This window comes from Gorilla gorilla, chromosome 9, assembly GCF_029281585.2.
Source record: "Gorilla gorilla gorilla isolate KB3781 chromosome 9, NHGRI_mGorGor1-v2.1_pri, whole genome shotgun sequence".
In the NCBI taxonomy this organism is placed as follows: domain Eukaryota; kingdom Metazoa; phylum Chordata; class Mammalia; order Primates; family Hominidae; genus Gorilla; species Gorilla gorilla.
In genome coordinates, this window is record NC_073233.2 from 9,539,658 (window position 1) to 9,564,146 (window position 24,489).

At 54.7% G+C, this 24,489-nt stretch overlaps 2 protein-coding genes across 9 annotated transcripts in view; both read right to left on the reverse strand.

Annotated features, from left to right (window-relative positions):
* Nucleotides 1-1,672, reverse strand: part of CARS1 (cysteinyl-tRNA synthetase 1) — a 56,492-nt gene extending 54,820 nt beyond the window's left edge. Inside the window, exon 1 of one of the 7 annotated variants that reach the window (XM_004050458.5) lies at nt 1,519-1,672. In XM_004050458.5, coding sequence (XP_004050506.3) covers nt 1,519-1,543 — 25 coding nt within the window. In that variant the 5' untranslated portion in view covers nt 1,544-1,672. The remainder of the gene's footprint in view (nt 1-1,518) is intronic. The other 6 variants (XM_019036433.4, XM_004050459.5, XM_019036432.4 and 3 more) reach the window with 6 other exon arrangements.
* Nucleotides 1,673-14,291: 12,619 nt separating this feature from the next.
* Nucleotides 14,292-24,489, reverse strand: part of OSBPL5 (oxysterol binding protein like 5) — an 81,776-nt gene continuing 71,578 nt past the window's right edge. For both annotated transcript variants that reach the window (XM_055355193.2, XM_063710891.1), the window contains exons 15-22: nt 21,561-21,658; nt 21,070-21,159; nt 20,851-20,987; nt 20,191-20,376; nt 19,755-19,881; nt 17,830-17,968; nt 17,119-17,221; nt 14,292-15,534 (exon numbers count right to left, since the gene is read on the reverse strand). In XM_055355193.2, coding sequence (XP_055211168.2) covers nt 15,396-15,534; nt 17,119-17,221; nt 17,830-17,968; nt 19,755-19,881; nt 20,191-20,376; nt 20,851-20,987; nt 21,070-21,159; nt 21,561-21,658 — 1,019 coding nt within the window. In that variant the 3' untranslated portion in view covers nt 14,292-15,395. The remainder of the gene's footprint in view (nt 15,535-17,118; nt 17,222-17,829; nt 17,969-19,754; nt 19,882-20,190; nt 20,377-20,850; nt 20,988-21,069; nt 21,160-21,560; nt 21,659-24,489) is intronic.

Sequence of the window (24,489 nt, forward strand, 5' to 3'; positions counted from 1 at the left end):
ACAGCACTTATTGAGTGCCAGGCACTGTTCTACGTCCTTCCCATCTATTAATTCATTTACACTCCATGCTCCAAGGTAGGAGCCATTACCCACGGTTTGCTGTGGGGCGGGAGGCAGAGTTGGGACCCTGGCCCTTCCAGGGTGGTTCCAGAGTTGGGGCTGTTAACTATGATGCTGTTGTACAGGAATCTGGGTGACTTCTGAGGGCTGCCTGGCTCTGGGATGGGTGGAGATGGTGCTGGAATCCAGGCACACAGGTAGGGTGGTAGGCGGCGTGCCTGGAAGGTGACCACCTCCTGCCACTTGGCACAAGAGTGTAGCCCTGTCATCTGGGTGTCCCCATGCCGCCAGATTACCCGGGTTGTCATAACTACCTATCTATAACCCAATAAACCCTCAGGGGCAAAGGGCACCACCAGATGCTAAGGAAATCTTGGTACGATCTAAACTGAGGGTGGGGGCTGGAGGTGTCTTAGAAGAACTTGCATCTAATTTTTGCCAGCCAAAAGAATTAAAAACTAGATACTGAGAAGGTTTCCTTTGGAAAGCCTGCTCCAGACTGTTAGGAATCTGGGCTTTCTGATTCAGTCTCTTGCCTTTCCAGCACCTAAAATCTTGCTGGAGGGACAGTGAGAGAAGACCCACTGGTCTCTCAAGGTCTACCCGCTGGTGATATGAGTGACTGGGGGAGCTGACACAGCTGTGTCCCTGGGGAACCTCCCGGGTTGGCAATAAAATGGGGCAGTAATGCTCTGACAATCAGCTTGCAGTGGACTGCCTGCGGAACTGGAGATGAAAGCCTTCGTAAAGCCCCAAGCCCTTTTACTGTGTGTACGCGTACCCCTGGCGTCCTCTGCCCCATTTCCCTAAGTACCAACCTCAGGTGCCCTCCGCCCACCTCCCGGAAGCTGCCAGGTCTGGGTAGAAAACCAAAACAACCCTTGGGCCTTTGTCTCCCCCCTAAAGTCCAGCTGGGGCAAGAGGGAGCGAGGGCCCGCCCAGGCACCGGCTGGGGAAAGGCTGTTTGATGTAGGGCCACCTCCCGGGGTGAGGATGCAAGGGGACCTCGGCAGGAACCAAGTGAGGAAACTGAGGCTGAGTGGTCTGGGCAGCGCCCCGCTCGGGCTCGGGTCCCCGCGGGGTCTGTGCTCCAGCCACGGGTCTGGCAGACCCTCACGCAGGAGTCCCAGGGGTCCCAGTGGCCGTCCCTCGGAGCCGGGCACCCGTTGTCCTTCGGATCCTAGGACGTGCCACCCCTCGAACCTCAGGACCCGCCGTCCCTCAGACCCCGGGCACTGACACCCCTCAGACCCCAGGCACCCCCGCCCCTCGGACCCAAGGACGTGCCGTCCCTCAGACCCCGGGCGCCTCCGCCCCTCAGACCACGGACACAGCCGCCCCTCACAACCCAGGCACCCGAGCTCCTCAGACATAAGGACTCGCCGCCCTTCGAGCCGAGCACCCAGCGCCCAGTCAGGCCCCCAGCAGCCCTCAGCCTGGCCCGGCCGCGCCGCTCACCCTGCTGCCCGGAGGAATCTGCCATGGCTGGGAATCCCGGACCCGCAGCTGCGGCTACAGACACTTCCTAGAATCTGATGCAACCGCCGCCCCGGAAGTCGCGCCCCACGCCGGGCCCGTCTTCCGGGACACGCCCGGTCGCTAGGCAACTGCCAGGGGCTCCGGATGTCGCCGGCCCGGAGCATGCTGGGAGCTGTAGTTCAACCTAATGGCGACCCGCGCTCTGGAGCATCGCGCGGCCAAGCGTTCAGTGGCCGTGCTGGGAGTAGTCAGCCCAGCCGCGGGGAGACAAGCACTAAAGACTGAGCGTCCTGTAATAGGTGTTTAAGTCATGATTGCGCTAAGCGCCGTGGGGACCAGGCCCAGCCTGGAGGTCAGAGGCAGCCTCGGGACAGGGTGTGCTGGTGAGACGGGATGGTTCCCAGGAGGCCGACCTGGAGCAGGGCCTGGGGATGCGCGGGAAGCGCGCTCCAGGCCTAGGGACCGCCCTGCCAATGACCCTGCGGAAAGCAAGCCACTATGAAGTGTTGCGTGAACAGGCTTCTCCATCTCCTTCTCAGACCCCATTCTGGAGCCATCCCCAACCCCCTTAGGGCTCCTGCCTTCTGTGTGCATGATGTCACCTCCCAAGGATATCCCACCCAAGGTTCGTGCACCCACCCAAAGTGAGAGGAAATGCTATTTAAGAAACAGAATTTTAGTATGTCAAGAAAAATTATTAGCCAGGATTAGTGGCTCATGCCTGTAATCCCAGCACCTTGAAAGGCCAAGGCAGGAGGATCATTTGAGTCCAGGAGTTTGAAGCTGCAGTGAGCTACGACTGTGCCACTGCATTCCAGCCTAGGCGACAGAGTGAGACCCTTTCTCAAAAAATAAAAAGTAAAAAATCTTCTAGTTACTTTTTGGAACCTCATGTCTAATTTCATAATAAATTCTAAGGCCGGGCACGGTGGCTCACACCTGTAATCCAAGCACTTTGGGAGGCAGAGGTGGGCGGATTACGAGGGCAAGAGATCGAGACCATCCTGGCCAACATGGTGAAACCCTGTCTCTGCTAAAAATGCAAAAATTAGCTGGACATGGTGGCGTTTGCCTGTAGTCCCAGCTACTCGGGAGGCTGAGGCAGGAGAATCGCTTGAACCAGGGAGATGGAGGTTGCAGTGAGCCGAGATTGCGCCATTGCACTCCAGCCTGGCAACAGAGTGAGACTCCGTCTCAAATAAATAAATAAATAAATAAATAAAATAAAAAATAAATAAATTCTAAATTCTACTGGTGGCTGGAAAAAAAAAAAGAAGAAAGAGTTTGTTTACATTTCTGCAAAGACCCTGTAGCATGTGCTGTAACTTGCCCAAGACGTGGGAGGCTCTGTGAGACCCCAACTAATCCCAAAGAAGGGACCAGGTCCAGGACTTAGGGGACGAAGTTCTGGCCAGGTCCTACCATGACTCTCACAGTGCCTGTTGCTCACTCATCATTCTAGGACCATGAGTCACCCAAGCCCAGCTCGGCCACATGCCTTCCTGGGAGAAGGAACCGGAGGCGCCCAGGAGAGTCAGAAGCCTCTTAGAGATAAACATTCGGCTAAGGCTTGCCCTGCCCTTCCTTTCTAGCACTAAGAAAGCCTCCTGACATCAGGTCAGGCAAGCCAGGGTTTGGCTGTGAGACCTGGGGTGAGTTTAACTTCTCTGAGCTTCCAGATGTCTTGTTTTTAAATCTGCAAAGTGGGGCCGGGCACGGTGGCTCACGCCTGTAATCCCAGCACTGTGGGAGACCAAGGTGGCCAGGTCATTTGAGGTCAGGAGTGCAAAACCAGCCTGGCCAACATAGTGAAACTTCGTCTCTACTGGGGAAAAAAAAAAAAAAAGGGGTCTGCAGAGCAGAACTGGGAAATGATCACCTGCTCAGGTGGCCGAGCTGTGTCTAAGAGTGCTGCAGTGTCTAGCAGCAGTGGGTCCCGCCTCCCCAGTCCTGCTGCATCCCAGCCCTACCACCAGGGCAAGGACACTCTCTGAACCTCAGTATCCCCCTGGTGTTGTAGTTCTTTGGGACAGCACATTGGGTTACAGGTTGTTATGGGTTGCATTGTGTCTCTCCCAAAAGATGTGGAAATCCTATAACCACCAGGACCTGTGAATGTGACCTTATTTGGAAATAGGGTCTTTGCAGATGATAAAGTCGTGAGATGAGGTCATTAGGGTGGACGTTAATCCAGTATAACTGATATCCTTGTAAAAAGGGAAAATTTCAGCTGGGCATGGTGGCTCACACCTGTAATCCCAGCTCTCTGGGAGGCTGAAGAGGGAGGATGGCTTGAGCCCCAGAGTTTCAGGTTGCAGTGAGCTATGATTGTGCCACTGCATGCCAGCCTGGGTGCAGAGTGAGACCCTGTCTCTAAAATAAATAAATGAATAAATAAATACACATATATAAATTAATTTAAAAAAATTTTTTGAGACGGAGTTTCACTCTTGTTGCCCAGGCTAGAATGCAATGGTGCCATCTTGGCTCACCGCAACCTCAGTCTCCCAGGTTCAAGACATTCTCCTGCCTCAGCCTCCCGAATAGGTGGGATTACAGGCATGTGCCACCATGCCCGGCTAATTTTGTATTGTTAGTAGAGACGGGTTTCTCCATGTTGGCCGGGCTGGTCTCGAATTCCCGACCTCAGGTGATCCGCCTGCCTCGGCCTCTCAAAGTGCTGGGATTACAGGCATGAGCCACCATGCCCAGACAATTAATTAAAATGTGTAAGTGGAGGAAATTTGGACACTGACAAGCAGGGAGGGTGCCATGTTAAGATAAAGGCAGAAACTGGGGCGATGCTTCACAAGCCAAAGGGCACCAAACATTGTCAGCAAATCACCAGAAGTCAGGGGACAGCCTGGGACAGATTCTCCCTCACAGCCCCAGAAGGAGCCCACCCTGCTGATGCCCTGACCTGAGACTTCCAGCCTCCAGAACTGTGAGACAATAAATCCTTGTTGAAGCCCCCAAGCGTGGCAGCCCCAGCAAACTGATAATGAGGATTTCACAAGAGCACGTAGGGTAAGGACGTCACACAGAACCCTGCTTACTAAATATTCCGCAAGTGCAGACCCATTCTGAAGCTTCACTGGCCTGTTCTGGATGGCTGAGGGGCTGATGCCTTGGTCTGGCCCTGGGCTGTGGGCAGCGGGTGAGTGAACAGCACCTTCCCCCGGGCAGCTGGACTTTCCTCGGCCACCAGTGGCCACCGTGCAGGGCTCTCCCTTGAGTCTCCTAAGGGCCAAGGCCAAGTTCTCCAAGAACACTGCTCTTTCCATGCCAGAGGATGGACGGTCCCCGTCAGTGTCCATGGGCAGCAGGGTGTCGCTGGGCCCACTGCTTTGAGGTGACTAAAGCAGAGTGATTTCTTTGCTGGCACAGCCAGCAGCTCAGGCCCTACCCAAACCACTTTTAGGGAAAGAAATGTCACATGGCCTGCAAGCCAGGGTAGCACAGGGTTAGAGACGAATACACGCAGGTGAGCTCCCAGCTCTGCTGCCAACTCCCGGGGGTGTCCCAAGACAAGCCTGTTGTGGGTTGAGCTGTGGTCCCCCCAAAATGATTATGCCCATGTTCTAACCCCTGGTACCTGCGACTGCAACTTGATTTGTATTCATTTATTTTTTTTTTAAGCAGGGTCTCGCTCTGTCACCCTGGCTGGAGTGCAGTGGTGCAATCACAGCTCACTGCTGCCTCAACCTCGTGGGCTCAAGTGATCCTCCCACCTCAGCCTCCTGAGTAGCTGGGACCACAGATGTGCACCACCATACGTGGCTAATTTTTTATATTTTTTGTAGAGATGGGGTTTCATTATGTTGCCCAGGCTGGTTTTGAACTCCAGGGCTCAAGCGATCCTCCCGCCCTGGCCTCCCAAAGTGAGAGGATTACAGGCGTGGGCCACTGGACCTGGCTGGCTTTATTTGAAAAAGGCATCCTTGCAGATATAGTCAAGTTAAAATGAGGTCATCCTGGATTAGAATGGGTCCTAATCCAATGCCTAGTGTCTTTATGAGAGAGAGATTCAGAGATACAGAGATAGGTGTGAAGGGGGAAGCAATTGGAGTGATGTAGCACAAGCCAAGGATGGCTGGTGGCCACCAGAAGCCAGGAGAGAGGCAAGGAAGGACCTCCTGGAGAGCCTCTGAAGGAACCCACCCTGCGGACGCCTTGATTTGGAACTTCTGGCCTCTGGAGCTGTGAAAGAATCAATCCCTATTGTTTCTGTTTTTGTTTTTAATGTTTAATTGTTGTGGGTATATGGTAGGCATGTAAATCCCTATTTGTTTTTAAAAATTATTATTATTATTTTTGAGACAGAGTCTCGCTCCCTCACCCAGGCTGGAGTGCAGTGGTGCAATCTCAGCTCACTGAGACCTCTGCCTCCTGCGTATAAGTGATCCTCCTGCCTCAGCCTCCCGAGTAGCTGGGACTACAGACGTGCACCACCACACCCAGCCACGTAATAATTTTTATATTTGTAGTAGAGACGGGGTTTCACCATGTTGGCCAGGCTGGTCTCAAACTCCTCGAATCAGGTGATCTGCCTGCCTCAGCCTCCCAAAGTGCTGGGATTGGAGGCGTGAGCCACCGTGCCCAGCCTGCTTTTATTTTTAATGTTTAATTGTTGTGGGCGCTTGGTGGGTGTGTAAATCCCGATTGTTTCTGTTTTTTTTGTGTTTAATTGTGTGGGAATCTACATGGTAGATGTGTGAATTCGTATTGTTTCTGTTTTTAATGTTTAATTGTTGTGGGTGCATGGTGGGTGTGTAAATCCCGATTGTTTGAACACCCCAGTTTGTTGTCATTTGTTACTGCAGCTCGGGGACGCTTGTGTGAAGTCCTTTTCCTCTCTGTGCCTCAGTTTCCACTCAGCGGTTTAAACAACCAGAATTTCAGTCTTCCAGCACAGACACCTGGGGCTGCAATAAGGTGAATGCAAACACCATGACACAGGCTAAAACTGGGAGTGCAGGCAGGAAGGCCTGGGGCTGCCCCACACCCACTCCTGGCAGTTTTGGGGACTTTGCTGCTGCTCATGCAAAGGTCTAAACGCCCAGCTCTGTGCCAGGGCCCTGAGGCACCGTCAGGCATTTCCAGGAGGATGTGCCCAAACGCCAGCATGGTCCTGACAGGGCTGCCGGGCTCATTTGCCTCTTCTGAAAGCAAAAAGAAGAGACATGAAATGAATTTCTATTAACTGGGACCATGACTTCTGCGAAGGAATGAAAATGCTTTTAATTCATAACCAAGAAATCCTACTTACATTTGAAAAACTTGTCAACCCATTGCTGAACATCTGGGAGAACGGGGGGTGGGGGGTGGGCTTCGTTAGTGCCCAGCCTGGAACCCCCCAATTGCCCTGAGGACCTCCCTGGCTCAAGTAGCACCAGTCTCTCCCGGCTTGATACCAGGAACATGATGACGCACAGCTCGCATCCCAGGTCAGCCTTCGTCTTCTGTCTATAATTACACCACCCTCTTCAATGTCCCTGGACCGGACGTGTATAACAGCACATGCCCATGAGCCGACATCAAGAGGACCATGCTCTGCATACCATCCTGTGGCATGCCCTCACCTCTGTGGGACCCCTCATGGTGTGCAGGGACCCCCAGTCCTCTCTCACAGCTGTGCAGTGTGCCGCTGTGGGAACTCACAGCTGTTTACAGCCCTTTCTCTGTCATGGACATCTGCTTGGGAGGCTGAGGCAGGAGGACTGCTTGAGCCCAGCGGTCAAGGCTGCAGTGAGTGGAGACACTCAACGCCAGCTGCTGTGAAAGCAGCCAGGAGGGAGGTTGTACCCTGAAAAGCCACAGGGTCAGAGCTGCCCAAGACCATGGGAACCCACCTCTTGCATCTGCGTGGCCTGGATGTGAGACCTGGAGTCAAAAGAGATCGTTTTGGAACTTTAACATTTGACTCCCCCTCTGGATTTTGGACTTGCATGGGCCCTGTAACCCCTCTGTTTTGGCCAATCTCTCCCATTTGAAACAGCTCTATTTACCCAATACCTGTACCTCCATTGTATCTAGGAAGTAACGAGCTTGCTTTTGATTTTACAGGCTCATAGGCGGAAGGGACTTGCCTTGTCTCAGATGAGACTTTGGACTGTGGGCTTTTGGGTTAATGCTGAAATGAGCTAAGACTTTGGGAGACTCCAGGGAAGGCATGATTGGTTTTGAAATGTGAGGACTTGAGATTTGGAGGTGTCAGGAGTGGAATGATATGGTTTGGCTATGTCCCCACCCAGATCTCATCTTGAATTGTCCTCCTATAACTCCCACGTGTTGTGGGGGAGACCCGGTGGGAGATAATTTGAATCATGGGGGTGTTTTCCCCCATACTGTTCTCGTGGTAGTGAATAAGTCTCATGAGATCTGATGGTTTTATCAGGGGTTTCCGCTTTTGCATCTTCCTTATTTTCTCTTGCTGCCACCGTGTAAGAAGTGCCCCCTTCAGCTGCGACTGGAGCAGCTGGGACGAAGGGCACCAAGTCCCTAGGCTGCAAACAGCATGGGGACCCTGGGCCCAGCCCACAAAACCATTTTCTCCTAGGCCTCCAGGCCTGTGAAGACCTCTGACATGCCCTGGAGACATACCCCATTGTCTTGGGGATTAACATTCAGCTCTCCTTACTCATGCAAATTTCTGCAGCTGGCTTGAATTTCTCCTCAGAAAATGGGTTTTTCTTTTCTATCATATTGTCAGACTGCAAATTTTCCAAACTTTCACGCTCTGCTTCCCTTATAAAACTGAATGCCTTTAACAGTACCCAAGTCACCTCTCAAATGTTTTGCTGCTTAGAAATTTCTTCTGCCAGATACCCTAAGTCATCTCTCTCAAATTCAAAGTTCCAGAAATCTCTAGGACAGGGGCAAAATGCTGCCGGTCTCTGCTAAAATATAACAAGAATCACCTTTGCTCCAGTTCCCAGCAAGTTCCTCATCTTCATCTGAGACCACCTCAGCCTGGACCTTATTGTCCATATTACTCTTGGGCTTTTGGTCAAAGCCATTCAACAAGTCTCTAGGAGGTTCCAAACTTTCCCACATTTTCCTGTCTCCTTCTAAGCCCTCCAAACTGTTTCCATCTCTGCCTGTTACCCAGTTCCAAAGTCACTTCCACATTTTTGGGTATCTTTTCAGCAATGCCTCACTCTACTGGTACCCATTTCTGTATTAGTCCATTTTCACGCTGCTGATAAAGACACACCCAAGATTGGGAAGAAAACAAGGTTTAATTGAACTCACAGTTCCACATGGCTGGGGAGGCCTCAGAATCATGGCAGGAAGCAAAAGGCACTTTTTTTTTTTTTTTGAAATGGAATTTCACTCTTGTTGCCCAGGCTGGAGTGCAGTGGCTCGATCTCCACTCACTGCAGCCTCCCAAAAGGCACTTCTTACGTGGCGGCGGCAAGAGAAAATGATGAGGTGTTAAAGCAGAAACCCCTGATAAAACTGTCGGATCTTGTGAGACTTATTCCTACCACAAGAACAGTACGGGGGAAACTGCCTCCATGATTCAAATTACCTCCCACTGGGTCCCTCTTACAACATGTGGGAATTAAGAGAGTACAATTCAAGATGAGATTTGGGTAGGGACACAGCCAAATCATATCAGATGTTGAGCATTTTTTCATGTTTGTTGGCTGCTTGTATGTCTTCTTTTGAGAAATGTTTGTTCATGTATTTCGCCCACTTTTTTTTTTTTTTTTGAGCTGGAGTCTCGCTCTGTCGCCCAGGCTGGAGTGCAGTGGCGTGATCTCGGCTCACTGCAACCTCCGCCTCTGGGGTTCAAGCAATTCTCCCACCTCAGCCTCCTGAGTAGCTGGGACTACAGGCACACACCACCATGCCTGGTTAATTTTACATTTTTAGTAGAGCTGGGGTTTCACCATGTTGGTCAGGATGGTCTCAACCTCTTGACCTCGTGATCCACCCACCTCAGCCTCTCAAAGTGCTAGGATTACAGGTGTGAACCACCACACCCGGCCTTTTGCCCACTTTTTAATGGGATTATTTGTGTGTTGCTTGTTGAATTGTTTAAGTTCCCTATGGAGTCTGGATATTAGACCTTGGTCGGACAGATAGTTTGCAAATACTTTTTCCCATTCTGTAGGTTTTCTGTTTACTCTGCTGCTAGTTTCTTTTTCTGTGCAGAAGCTCCTTAGTCTAATTAGGTCCCACTTGTCAATTTTTGTTTTTGTTGCAATTGCCTTTGAGGACTTAGTCATAAATTCCTTCCCAAGACTAATGTCCAAAATGATGTTTCCTAGGTTTTCTTCTATCATTCTTATAGTTTGAGGTCTTACATTTAACTCTTTAATCCATCTTGAGTTAATTTTTGTATATAGTGAAAGACAAGGGTCCAGTTTCATTCTTCTGCATATGGCTAGCCAGCTATCCCAGTACCATTTATTGACTAGGGAATACTTTTCTCATTGCTTATTTTTGTTGACTTTGTCAAAGATCAGATGGCTGTAGGTGTGTGGCTTTATTTCTGCTTGTTGGTCTATGTGTCTATTTTTGTACCAGTACCGTGCTGTTTTGGTTACTGTAGCCATATAGTATAGTTTGAAGTCAGGTAATGTGATGCCTCTGGCTTTGTTCTTTTTGCTTAGGATTACTTTGGCAATTTGGGCTCCTTTTTGGTTACATATGAATTTTAGAAGTTTTTCTAGTTCTGTGAAAAATGATGTTGGTAATTTGTTTATTTTTTATTTTTTAATTTTTTTTATTTTTTTGAGACAGGGTCTCACTCTGTCACCTAGGCTTGAGTACAGTGGCATGATCACAGCTCACTGCAGCCTTGATCTCCCAGGCTCCAGTGATCCTCCCACCTCAGCCTCTTGAGTAGCTGGGATTACAGGTGCATGCCACCACACTGGGCTAATTTTTGTCTTTTTGGGAGAGATGGGGGTTTTTACCATATTACCCAGGCTGGTCTCAAACTCCTAGGCTCAAGCAGTCCATAGGCCTTGGCCTCCCAAAGTGCTGGGATTACAGTGTGAGTCATCACGCCCAACCAATGTTAGTAATTTGAGAGGAATAGTGTTGAATCTATAAATTGCTTTGGGCAGTATGGTCATTTTAACGATATTGAGGATAGGGGCAGTGACTCATGCCTGTAATCCCAGCACTTTGGGAGGCCGAGGCGGGTGAATCATGAGGCCAGGAGATCGAGACCATCCTGGCCAACATGGTGAAACCCCGTCTCTACTAAAAATATAAAAATTAGCTGGCGTGGTGGCACATCCTGTAGTCCCAGCTACTTGGGAGGCTGAGGCAGGAGAATCTCTTGAACCCAGGAGGCGGAGGTTGCAGTGAGCCGAGATCGCACCCCTGCACTCCAGCCTGGCGACAGAGTGAAACTCTGTCTAAAAAAAAAAAAAAAAAAAAAAGTAGGTACCATGGCCTCTGCCTCTTGGCTTCACTGGCAGGACTTTGCTATAGGGCACAATTGATCCCAAGAAGGAAGCTACAAACTACCAGCCAGGAGGGCAGGATGGAGGCAGTGAGGGCGCAGCATCAGCCACACACTCCCTCATCTGAATTTGCGGTGGAAAAGAAGCCCACAGATATGGCCTATGTAAATCCAGCAAGTACACATTCAGAAGCAGGCAGCCCAGAGAGCCAAGGACACTTCTTAGGAGGTGTGCATGAATGCACTTCAAGCAAAAAAACATGAAGGCCAGGAATTTCACACGCACAGAAACAGATGTTGATGCAATACCCATTGTTTAAAAGGACTAAATCAGGAAAGGCACTATTATCAAGGGAGGAAAATATCCATGCTGTGGAAAGTTTGACTCAAGAAAATTCAGTGACGCAGGAGGGGTGGAAAGTCTGAGCCTCTCTGGGAGCACTTACAAGTTGAAAGGAGAGAAGTCTGTGCAACAGGTCCCTGGGCGTGAACAATCCTTCATTTTTTGTTTTTCTTTGAGACGAAATTTTGATCTTGTCGCCCAGGCTGGGGTGCAATGGCGCGATCTTGTCTCACTGCAACCTCCGCTCCCGGGTTCGAGCGATTTTCCTGCCTCAGCCTCCTGAGTAACTGGGATTACAGGTGCCCATCACCACATCCAGCTAATTTCTTGTATTTTTAGTAGAGGTGGGGTTTCACCATGTCGGTCAGGCTAGTCTCAAACTCCTGACCTCAGGTGATCCACACCCACGTCGGCCTCCAAAAGTGCTGGGATTACAGGTGTGAGCCACCGTGCCTGGCCAACGATCCTTCTTCTTTTACACTTGCTTGATTTGAGTTTATCGAGGAGTCAGTCATGTAGTAGTCATATTCTCTGCTTGCTGCTTTTGGAAACATCCATCATTTATTATGACAAAGTAATTTTGAAGAATAATTACCCTTGAAAAAAGACAGGGTGCCAGTGGCTCACTCCTGTAATCCCAGCACTTTGGGAGGCCGAGGCTGGTGGATCATGAGGTCAGGAGTTCAAGAACAGCCTGGCCAACATGGTGAAACCCCGTCTCTACTAAAAATGCAAAAATTAGCTGGGCATGGTGGCGCGTGCCTGTAATCCCAGCTACTCGGGAGGCTGAGGCATGAGAACCGCTTGAATCTGGGAGGTGGAGGTTGCAGTGAGCTGAGATTGTGCTACTGCACTCTAGCCTGGGCAACAGAGTGAGACTCTGTCTCAAAAAAAAAAAAAAAAAAAAGAAAAAGAAAAAGAAAGAGAAAAGAAAATATGGTGGCACCTGTCATCACAGCCAGCAACAAGCACCATAAGGTCTCCAGCCAGCCTGTTATGCTGGTTTCTGTCTTGCTTCCAATTAGAGATACAACAGGACACAGAGGAAGAGCATCAAACACGCATCTGGAATCACACGCTCCTGGTGCATGAAATCCGTCACAGTCTGGCATCTGCAGAAAGCCCTGCAGCTGAGATCCCAACACGGTTGGCGGCATGGAGGATTTTCTTCTGATGAGCTGGAAGCTCTCACTGCGCCCTCTTCAATATAATCAGTGCAGCCTGGGCTTTCGATTTCAGGCGAGCTGATTTCCCCTGAACCTTGACAGCCTCTGTGGCATATTCATTTGATGAATCCTGCCCCAGGAGCTCCAAAGAGTGACATCTGGAGCTCTCCAAATAGTGACACTGGCTACAATGAATCTTGTTGAACATTTGAAATGCTGGTCGGGTGCTCTCCCTTCCACCTCCTGCAAAGTTGCAAACGGAGGCCAGGTGATGACTGTTGTAAAGTGCCCCCTGAACACCTGTGTAGGCACCTTTTTGGGCATCAGCTCAATTATTCCCTCAGGATTATGCTCACCCTGGACACACTGGGGTCTTTTTTTCCCTCTGGGATAGTTGCTTTCTCTTCCTTGTTGATTTAAAATCGTTCTTAGCAAGAGGCTGGGAGCCATGGCTCACACCTGTAATCCCAGCACTTTGGGAGGCCAAGGCAGGAGGACCGCTTGAGGCCAGGAGTTTATGAGCCTGGGCAACATAGTCAGACTCCTGTCTCTAAAAAAAATGAGCTAGACATGGTGGTGTGTGTCTGTAGTCCCAGCTATTCTGGAGGCTGAGGCAGGAGGATTGCTTGAGCCTGAGAGGTCGAGGCTGCAGTGAGCTTCGATCAGACTACAGCACTCCAGCCCGGGTGGCAGAGTGAGACCTTGTCTCAAAAATAAATTAAAAAATAAACAGTTCTTAGTAAGATAGAGGGAGAATTCTGGAGGGGATTCCAGTCTTGCCCCTGCATGTGTGAAGGTGCTGGGGTGTAGGGGGAGGGCCTGCCCTGTGGTGAGCTGGAGCTGGTGGGAGGCAGACCCCTGGGTAGACTGTCTCTGGGCAGGGCACCTGGCTGAGCACGTTTGCTCCGCATGGGCCTGGGGTGCAGGAGGCAAGATAGGGGTCCCGGGCGGGGTGTCTGGAACAGCCTGCCCCGCCATCAAGATGCAGAAGGCTGTCACCCCCAGGGCTCACACTCTGAGCTCATGTTTGTCCCATGGTGTGTGGCCTCCACAGAGGGGCACTGGAGCCAGGCAGGGCCTCCCGCCCCATCCTCCAGGTGGTTTGGGGGGGTCTTGGGAGTCCTGGCTGTCTGAGGCGGACATGAGGCTCCTCAGAGGAGCTGGGGGGCAGGACCCCCTGCCTCTCCCTCCACCCCAGCCACAGCCCCTCCTCTCCTGGGGCCTTGGGGGTCGAGGTGGGGAGGTGCAGAGGGAGGTGGTGACCCAAGGCCCCTCGTGTCCCCCTCTCCTGGGTGCTGCCTGGCTGCCCTCCCTTTCATCACCCTTGTCCTCTGGTTGCTGTGAGGGGTGGGCTGCAGTCTCCCTCTGCTGTCACTTGAGGCCTGTGGTCAGGTGCCCCCACCCCTCCTTCAGGGGCACCCTGAGCAGGCCCACTCACTGGCCTTGGTGTCTGAGTACCAGGGGTGGTGGCCACAGTGGAACCGAAGCAAGGGGCAGCGGGCCAGGTGGTCCAGCTGGGGGGGGTCCCCTGCAGTAACTGGCAGCATTGGCCTCAGCGGCTGTGCCAATGCCCCCCAGCAGCCTCTGAGGTGCCTGGAGTGCCTGTGGGCAGTGTCACTCTGTGTCCCCCACTGGCTCATTGGGTGATGGGACCCCAGCCTCCCAGCATTTGCTCCACAGGGCGGGCAGGCTGCCCACGGCTCCCTGTGAACTCTGCACCCTCCTCCCTCCCGGGCCCCTCCACCCAGCCGCACACAGCTCCACGCTGGCCTTGAGTCTTCCTGGGAAGCCCTCCTCTCATTTTCAGAAGTCCCGCAAGAAGAGAACACATATGTGTCTGTTTATTTCAAGGTGTGGAACACAGACACATCCCCAGATGGGGGAGGAAGGGAGACAAGGACACGGGTACAAAAACTGGAAACAAAACCATCCGCTACAGCTCAGACGGCACCGCCACGATGTAGTTTAAGGCTCTGTATGTATATATATGTGTAGAGGCACACGCACACGCACACGCACACGCAGAGCGGCACTGACATGGGGACTGAGGCCAGACGTGAAGGCTGACTGCAGCTCGCAGCCCACCTAAAATATTGCAATTATGTTTATTAAAAAAGTGTAAAATGGGAAGACTGTGCATTGGTCTGAGTAAAGTGGAGAACTTGAGCCTCCGCGGCCTGGGTGCGGGGCCAGCTAAGCCACACCCCTGCGCCCCCCACACCCCAGCACACACCTGCACCCACAACCACCTCCACCTGCGTGTGCCCCCACCAGAGCGAGCGTCCAGGTGTGGGGGTGGGGTGGTTCCAGGACCTGCCTCTGTGGGGCTCCCATCCAAACAGCACATCGTGGAATAAAAAACCAAAATGCCTTCCCCAGAGCGGCCCTAACCTGTCCCTGGCACCCACCAGTGGCCCTACCAGGGTGGTCCCGGCAATGTGGACAGGGTCTCCGGAAGGCAGGCCTATGCATCCGTGTGTGGGGGGACTCCTGGGCCACTCGGGGCTCCCTGGCTGCTCCTCCAAACCTGCCCACTCACTGCTGCTGGGGTGTGACTGTCCAGGGCCCCCGCAGGCCCTCCCACCCTAAATCCATCCATCCCCCATGGCAAGTGGAGGCCGGACAGGGGGTGACACGGCAAGATGGCCAGGAGTGCGTCGCACAGCAGAAGCTGCATTTGGCTTTAGCGTTAAGGCCGGCGCTGGGCGGAAGGCCCTGCAGAGAGGCCAGTGCCCCCGAGAGGGGCCCAGCACACCTGGGCCCGCAGCGCCCTTGTGGCCCCGGGTCCCTCCTGCGCCTGGACTCCCCGTCACAGTGGCTGTGCTTGCCGGGCCTCTCTGCCTCCATGGAGCAGGCTTAAAGTGCTGGGTGCCTGGGAGGGAGGACTCGGGGCTAGCCAGGAGCTCTGCCCCCAGGGCTCCTATTTGAGGATGTGGTTAATGAACAGCTGACATGCCAGGAACACGCAGAGCAGGAACCAGGATCGGGGGCTCTGCAGGAGGCCTGGGGTCGGTGCCTGTGCTGTCCGTGCCGTGGAGCTCAGCATGGCCGAGAGGTGCCTGCAAGGACAGGCGACAGATCGTGGGGGCTGTGCCAATGCCAGCAAGTCCCCCTCCCACAAGCCAGGACGGTGCCCTGGGTGCTTGACCAGGTGCTGGACACAGGGCCGAGGTGGAGACGGGATGGCCCTCCAGGGGCATCAGAGTGGGTGGGGGTGGAAAGCTTGTTAGTGGGAGGGCCCCACAGCACCATGGCTATACTGGGATTCCCTGGGCACATTCAGGGCAGAGGAGGGTCAGGGATTGGGGAGTCGCCTTTTACATCCTCCCTCCCACCCCTGTGGTTATGGCTGAGTCATGCCTCTGCCACCTTCATATGTTGGAGTCCTAACCCCTTGCACCTTAGATAAGACTGTATTCGGAGATGGGGTCCTTAAAGAGGTATTTATTTAAATGGAGACCATTAGGGTGGGCCCTGGTCCCATGGGACTGGTGTCCTTATATGAAGAAGAGATGAAGACGCAGACACAGCGAGAAGCTGAAGTCTGCCAGGCAGGAGAGAGGTCTCGGGATAAACCAGCCCTGTGGCACCGAGATCTTGGACTCCAGCCTCCGGGACCGCGAGGGAGTAGACGCTGCTGTCCGAGCCCCTTGCCGGCAGTACTCTGCTGTGGAGGCCCTGGCCCTGAGCTGGAGTACTTTGCCGTGGGGGACCTGGCCTCTGAGGCGGTATCCAGTTTGCTGCAGAAGCTTCTGGCTGAGTCCTGGCCACCTGCCTGACAGCTGACCTGCTTCTGGGGAGCCAGGCCTCCCTGCTTCTCTGCCCACACAGCCTCACCAGGGAGCACCTTCTGGAAATGCTTACACAGGGACAATGACAGTTCCCCAGGGCTCTTGAGCCTCACAGAGCCCGGGCCTGTGCCCTGGCTGCATTTCACCCTGGGGTACTGCTATCAAGCCCACTTTACAGAGTGAGCACCCTGGGGTACTGCTATCAAGCCTACTTTACAGAGTGAGCACCCTGGGGTACTGCTATCAAGCCCACTTTACAGAGGGGAGGCTGAGGTGTGACAGCCAAGGTCCCACAGCCAGTGAGACCCTCAGCCTGGCTCAGAGCCAGGAGCTTTGGACCTGAGAGGGACCCTGTGCTCTGCTCCTCATTGGTGGGATCTGCTGACAGGAAGGGGCCATGTGGCCCTGGTGGCCTGCACCCGCCAGCTCTCGGCCACTCCCATTTGCTCCTTCCCCAGCCATTCCTGAGAAGCCACTGTGTGCAGGTGCGGGGCCACCACAGTGAGCCCAGGCTGCCACCTCGCTCTGCACACCTCAAGGTCTCTCCTGGGGCTACCCCAGGCCATGCTGGGCTGGCACCTTCCTCTAGGCTTCAGGACATCTCCAGCTCAGTATCTGCCAGGCATGGCCAACTTGGCTGGTTGATCATCCCGCACCACCTGCCACTCCCACACCCTCTCTCCTGCCCTCGGCGGTTGTCTTCCTTTCATCACCCTGCAGGTCTTGTGGGTTCCAGCTCCGATGACAACCCCGGCCCCGGCCTTCTGGCCTCCCCACCTCCCGCCCTAGCTCTACCGGGTCTCTCGCACTCTCTGACCCAGAGTCCGGACGGATACCCTGAGCATGGCCCACCTGTGCAGCTCCTGCTGGGCCTCTCGGATGGAGAGGATGGCCTCGTGCAGGGCCTGCAGCCGCCGCGCCTCCTTCCTGCACCGAGGGCATGGGCTCTCACCGCCTGGGACGGCCCGGAGGGAGACACAGGAGGGGAGGGGAGAAGCGAGGATGAGCTGGGGGTCTGGTAGGGCTGGCACGTGGCTCACAGGGTCATATCCAGCTCGGGCCTCCGCCCCACCTCATGGGAAACCTGCAGGGCCAAGCTGAAGACACGGAGATGAGGGAGGGGTGCTGAGGATGTTTCTGGAGGGAACCCCCAGGCTGGACCAGCCACTAACAGGCCTGGGAGGCAGAAGTGGCCAAGGCAAGGCCCATCCATTACAGAGGCAGGGACAAAGTTGGGGAGACACAGCTCCTGGTGACAGGAAAGGAGCAGAGGGCTGGGGCAGGATGCCACTGGACCTGCCCCTCCCGCCGCTGGGGAGCCCCTGGCCTGGGCCCACTCCCTTTCTTCCCCACCCCCACCATTCCCCCCGTCGGCCCTTGGGCTGCCTCCCAGACTCTGAGAGGGCAGAGCCTGCTGGGGGGCCCCTCAGGGCAGCAGAGGAGCTTTTGCTGGGAGGCTGCCCTACATCTGGGCAGGTGCTTCTCTGGCCTCCCCTCCAGCCAGGTCAGCATCTGAGGCACCCACCAGACAGAGGCCTTGGGGCTGGGACCAAGGGGGCTCACCGGGGACAAAGTCACCATCCTGCTCCTCGTCTGAGAGCTCTGGGCAGGACTCAGGCGTGGATCCACTGCTCTCCGTGGCCTGGCTGTGGCCGGAGGGCTGGTCACTGGCCTTGCGAAGCCGCTGGTCTGGGCCAGACCTCTGCAGAGAAATGGAGCTGCTGCAGCTGAAAGCCACCCACGCCCCCTGCCCAGGCCCCAGGGACATGGTGGCATGCTCATGCCAGGACAGTGCTAGAGGTGGCAGCCAGCAGGGAGGGCAGCTGCTGGGCTGTGGAGCTGGCTGGAGGGGTCTGCCTCAGCCCCGGCATGGCCTGGAGTAGCCATGGTCCCTTTGAGCCTGTTTCCTCGTGGGTGAGACAGAACTACTGACCCCTCACGGTGAGCAAGGGCCTGCAAGGTGGTGCAGACACGCCTGCCCTGTGCTCACCATGGCGTTGCATCCAATAGATGCAGAGATGATGGCATGGGGGGCCGAGGGTGGTTCTGACCCGAGCCATGAGGACAGATGAAAGCCGAGGCCACTGTGGGAGCTGGCAGGTTCATAGGAACCCCAGATGGCTAGGGTTCCCCATGTCAAGGGGCATCTCCAGGGGGGAACCGCCACACTCAGCCGGCTGCTCACAACCCCAGGAGTGCAGGCAGGGCTCATCCATTCAGCCCTTACTTGAGCTCACAAGGAACCCAGGACAGGAAATGATGTTCAGGGATGGGGAAAAAGCAGAACCTGGCTGTGGGACCACCACGTAACAACAGGCCTTTGGGGCCAGAGAGGTGCCAGGGACGCTCTGCATTGGGTGTGGTCAGCAACGGGGCAGGTGGGGTTAGAGCCAGGACAGGTGGGGTCAGAGGTGGGGCAGGTGGGTTTGGCCACAGGGTACTCCATGGGATGGTTTTTGAGGCATGGCAGGGCCCAGGCTGACTGACCTCAGCAGGGGCTGTAGGGTGGGAGGCTGCAGAGGGCATTGGGGGTGGACATCTGCTGGAGGTTGGTGGGGAGAGGCTGAGGAGTGGGACGGCGAGGGTCTGGGGCCAAGGGAAGGCAGGAGCTAGCAGTCTGGCCTGAGCCCCGGGGGATGGAAACTGTGCTGCAGACATAGGGGGTGCATCTGTCTGCCTTCCTGAGGCTTCTTCCGTAGTCCCTTGGCAGGCAGAGCATGGGACATGCAGCCAAGGAGATACCGCGGCCCCCAGCTTGCTGGGGAAGTTAGGGCCATCAGGCAAGCAAGGCCTCTCATCTGAGTCTGGCCCAGACGGCATCAGCTGGGGAACACGCCCCCATCCTGTCCGCTGCGGGGGAGCACCGGCCGCGCTCTGCACCCACTGCACGCAGTAGGTGAACGGCTGGTGCGGTGCAGCTCAGCACACCTGGAACGGGGGCGTGTGGGTTTGGCGCCACCTGGTGGCCGCCTAAGGCATGGCACCAAGACACAACCAAGGCAGCTTCCTCAGGTTCCTCCCTGGAGCCTCCCTGCTGTCCTGCTTCCCCTTTCCAGACACAAGATCTGTGCAAGTGCTGGCTCCTTCTCCTCCTACCTGGGAAGGGCCCTGGGCTGCCCTGACCTTCTGTTTCCTGATCAGTGGAATGGGATAATGTGGCTGCTAACTTGGCAGAGGGAGACTTTGGGGGCAGTGGACAGAGACAGTAGACACAGGGTCCCACACGCCAAGGTGCCCCTAGAACTGAGCATCCTGCAAATCCCGGTTTCCTGAGTCCCATGCTTGGCAGAGAAGGAAAGGGTAAAGGGGACGAGGGGGCTGGGGGACGAGGGCGTGAGGGCCTAAGCTTGTGTCCCAGCTCCACTGGGAGAAAACGGCTAAGACTTAACGGAGTGAGGGGAAGGGAGGAGTGAGGTGAGGAGCGAGGGGTGGTGGTGGCCACACGTGCAGCTAAGACCAGCCCTGGGTGGGGCCTGTGGGGTGCTAACCTCGTGCCTGGGCCCTGGGCTGCCCAGGAAGGTGGTCTGGCGGGCCACGGCCTCCTGCTGCAAGGTCCGCAGGATCCCGTCTTGCTCAAACTGGGCGATGTCCTTCAGGGGGTCCCAGGGGCTGTGGCTGGAGGGTCCAGAGGGTGTTCATCAGCACAGGCAGTGGCCCTCAGGTGAGGGGGCTGTCCTGGCCCAGTCTTCAGCACCCCCAACAGTGGCCAGAGACCTCCAGGAGAATGACCACTGCCCACACCCCATGGGCAGGGCCTGCAGTAAGGACTGATGGTGGGGGGTGTCACTATCTGACCCTCCCCCACCGACTCCTCCAGGGGACAGGCTGAAGGTGAGAGGGAAGCCAGGAGCCCCTGGGCCCTTCTCAGCCCGTCTGCTAGGCCCAGCCCCACCCTGTGGCCCCCAGGGCTTTGCCGGCACTCACTCCTCGTATCGGTAGTGCCACTCCTGGGTGATGGGGTCCAGGTGGAACAGCTGCGGCTTCCAGGGCATGAGGCTCTCCTGCCGCCCACGGGCCCACCGTCGCTGTGCCTCCTCCAGTGCAAACTTCTCCTGTGTGGCCCTGTGCTGGTCGCCCTTGCTGATGGCCCTGGTGACGTGCTGCCAGAGCCTGCGGGCCAGCGACCCGTCCTGAGCCAGTGGCCCGGGCAGCCCGACCCCTAGGCAGCTAGGAATCAGGGCCCCTTGGCACCAGAAGGAAGGCACAGAGCAACCTCTGCGTGATTGCCTCCAGTGATAGGGAGCTCACTACTTTGAAGGGAGCTTTTCTTTTGTCCATGAGATGGGTTTTTCCAACACTGAGCTCCCATCTCCCGCCTGCAGGGACCTCCCTGTGCACCTGTTGGTCACTCGCCGGCAGTGATGCAGTGAGAGGTCAGGGCAGCCGGCTCGTCTCCAGGCCACACCCCCTCCCTCCATCTGTCCTTTCCAGGACACGTGATCTGCCACCAGGGGTGCACCAGGCCTGCCCTCCCTGCCAGGGACATCCTGGGGCCATGCTCACAGCACTGTAGCCCTGCTGACCTGCCTGCTTGGCCATGTCAGGCTGTGGTCAGCAGGGTCCCTGGGCGCTGACAGGCCTCACCTCTCGGACTCCAGCTCCGTCTGCTCCTCCAGCGGCACCGTGTGCTGCCTCAGCCTCTGCCTGCGGACCTCCCCGCTCGGGGTCCAGAAAAGCGCGCTGCTTCCGCTCCCTTCCTCCTTGATAAACACGTCCCTGTCCTGCCCCAGATGGCCAGCGGGGTCAGAGGCTGGCCTGGCGATGACCGCCCGGCCGTGCCTGCCCTGAGGGACGGCCCCTTACCCAGTGGCCACTGAGGCTCGCCAGGACTTCCTCTCCCGACGTGATCTTTCCCGAGATCTGGTTGATGCTGGTGCTACCCCCGAAGAAGGGCTGCGGGGCCACACCCAGAACAGAGCCCAGTGAGCGGGGGCTGGGGCCTCCAGAATCACATCCTCATGGGGGCACGGAACAGTTATTTTCTTGGGGTGCCTGGGAGCCCAGGAGGGATGGACCCAACACTCGCCAATGAGGCCTTCGGGACCCCCACACCTCCGCTCAAGGATGTAGTGTCCCTGCCACAGAGACAGGGCCTAGGCTGGCTCTGCTGTGTGGCTGCAGGCAGCAGCGTCTGTTCTCTGGGCCCTGTCTGTGTTCCGGGATGTCAACAGCTGCTCCCCTTATGTGCGCTGCCTTGGGGAACCTTCCTTTGGGCCTGGGGAGAGTGTGAGGGGGATCCCCAAGGCTTCGTTCCTTCCCTGGCCTCGTCTCCCCCAGGCTGCAGCCAGCGCTACCTTGAGTTTGAATTCCAGCTGGGCCTGGAAGTTGTTCTTCGCACACTCGATGGTGACCTTCCCACCCAGCTCCAGGGTCATCGTGCCATACAGGATTCCTGAAATGCAGCCAGTGTCAGGGGCCAGGCGGCCCCAGCCCTGCTGAGCCCCAGGCCCTGCTGAGTACCGACCCAGCAGCACCGATCCCTGAGTCCCGACCCAGCAGCACCGATCCCTGGGAGGCCTGTGTCAGTCCCTGGGAGGGTGAGAAGGACAGGAGGCGCCGGGAGCAGAACCCCACAGGGAGAGGCTGGTGGGGGTGCGGAGCCTGGGAGGCGTGGAGCCTGGGAGGCACGGAGCCTGGGAGGCACGCCTGGTCCCTCAGGGGCCGTCTCCCCCACTAAGGGGGCTCTGTCCTTGCCAGGGCCTTTGCTTATGTCAGGTGTCGCCTCCTGTTCCAGGCTCCTGGGAGGCCACCAGCCCTGTGAGACATGCATCGTGCTTCACTTGACTCTGCAGTTCCCGCTCTGGCATCGGGCTCCTGAGGGCAGGCACCTTCTCGCTCACTGCTGCGTCCCAGGATGGCACCCAGAACACAGCGGGCACCAGCACCCATGATGGCATCCCGTATGTTTAAAAAAATTAATACATCTTTTTTTGTTTTGTTTTTTTCAATTAATGAAGGAAAGAACAACTCTTCCATGTCTGGCATACGGAGGAGTTAATCTAATTAAAGAAGCACCACCACCACCACCATCAAAACCCAAACATTTGCACTCTAAAAACCACTTAGAAATGTGTGGCAGAATATGTCTCTTAAAATGAAGAAAAGAAACAACAAGCTACTTGTTGCAACAAAGGCTTGAAACACCCCCAAATCCCTCCAGAGGGGGCTGTGTGAGTGCACCCTGGCCCATGAGCACAATGGAAAGCAATGCAGTCTAGAAAGACAAAGCGGCATCTCTGTGCAGCTCTGAGGGGGGGGTCTCCAGGCTCCACGGAGAGGAAGAAGGCCCAGGAGGTGGAGGTTGTAGTGAGCCAAGATCACACCACTGCACTCTAGCCTGGGCAACAGAGTGAGACTCTGTCTCAAAAAAAAAAAAAAAAAAAAAAAAGAAAAGAAAGAAAAGCAAAGCAGGTCTGACCTCCAGATTGTGATCACTAACTATTATTTCCTAGTGAAAGGAACCTGGAGCTCCTGGGAGAAAGGGTCGATTTGAGGTCTAGTGTAGGAAATGTCCTAGGTGCACACATGGTCAGGGCAGAAGGAAGAATGCCAGCAGAGCTACTGGGGTGTGCAGGGGGCCCCTGAGCCAACTATGGCCCCCATTGGCCAAAGATGGGGCAATTTCAATATCAATAAAGTTAATAACTGAAAGGTTCTGAAATCACCAAACACGTTCCTATCAAATAATACGTGGCAATAATGACCTTCGCCAGTCACCTTTGGAAGACAGCAGGGGAAAAAAAATCATTATTTTGAAAATATAAAAAACCTGGGATGTATCCTAAAACAAACCCATCCTGCTGGGTAACCACATAGTAGACAAGGGGAAGTTTCTCTTTTGAGAAGCCTTCCGGTGATTAAGTGAAAGAGGATGGAACGTCACCATCTAGCAATGCCTGATACATGAATGGATCCAGGCATTGAGAATCAATGTCCACTAATGTCCACAAAGAACAACAGGCCCTGTGCACCCTGCTGTGGAAAGACACAAAACCCCCATTAAGCGTCGTGTTGAAAAAAACTGTGCTGAGCATGATCAGGCATCTCGAGATCAAATCAATTGGTGGTTTTTAGGAAATCCCCAGGGCAGAGGAATGCAGCCAGGAAAATCCATGCTGGAGGGGACTAGGAGGAAATGACTAATACACTGCAAGGGAAAAACAGGAGAGAGGGACATCAAGGAGACGTAAACATAGGGCATCCATGCACGGAGCATGGCCTGATGCAGAGACCCAGCCAAACGGCCAGCTGTCACGTGTGTGGGGGATCAAGACACAGGCACGTGGCAGCTGGGGATATGAACCAGACTGTAGACTCAATGACAACAAAGAGTTTGTTTGTTTGTTTTTCATCTGATGATAGTACTGTGGCTATGGTTAAGAAGGGAAATCCCGGCCTGGCCTGGGGGCTCACGCCTGTAATCCCAGCACTTTGGGAGGCCGAGGTAGGCTGATCACCTGAGGTCAGGAGTTTGTGACCAGCCTGGCCAACATGTGAAACCCTATCTCTACTAAAAATACAAAAATTAGCTAGGTGTGGTGGCGCACGCATGTAATGCTAGCTACTCGGGAGGCTGAGGCAGGAGAATCGTTTGAACTCAGGAGGCGGAGGGTGCAGTGAGCTGAGATTGCACCATTGCACTCTAGCCTGGGCAACACAGCAAGACTCTGTCAAAAAAAAAAAAAGAAAGAAAGAAAGAAAGAAAGAAAGAAAGAAAGAAAGAAAGAAGGGAAATCCTTAACTTTAGTGATATAAAATAAAATAAAATACACAAATGACATGACATGATATTTGGGATTTACTTCCAATTAATTCAGGGGAGAGCATGAAGGTGGGTGCCTTGCTGTGCTGTGGGTATATGGGATGTGCTGTACTTTTATATATGTTTGAACTTTGCCATAATAAAAAGTTGAAAAAATATATGAAGCATGGATGAGTCAATGAGCATGCAAGAAAAGATGGGAATTCCCCCACAAGAAAAAATAAAGAGGGAGAAGATGGGAGGAGGAGAGGAAAGAGGGGGAAGATGGGAGGAGGAGGAGAGGAAAGAGGGGGAAGATGGGAGGAGGAGAGGAAAGAGGGGGAAGGTGGGAGGAGGAGAGGAAAGAGGGGGAAGGTGGGAGGAGGAGAGGAAAGAGGGGGAAGGAGGGAGGAGGAGAGGAAAGAGGGGGAAGGAGGGAGGAGGAGAAGAGGAAAGAGGGGGAAGGTGGGAGGAGGAGAGGA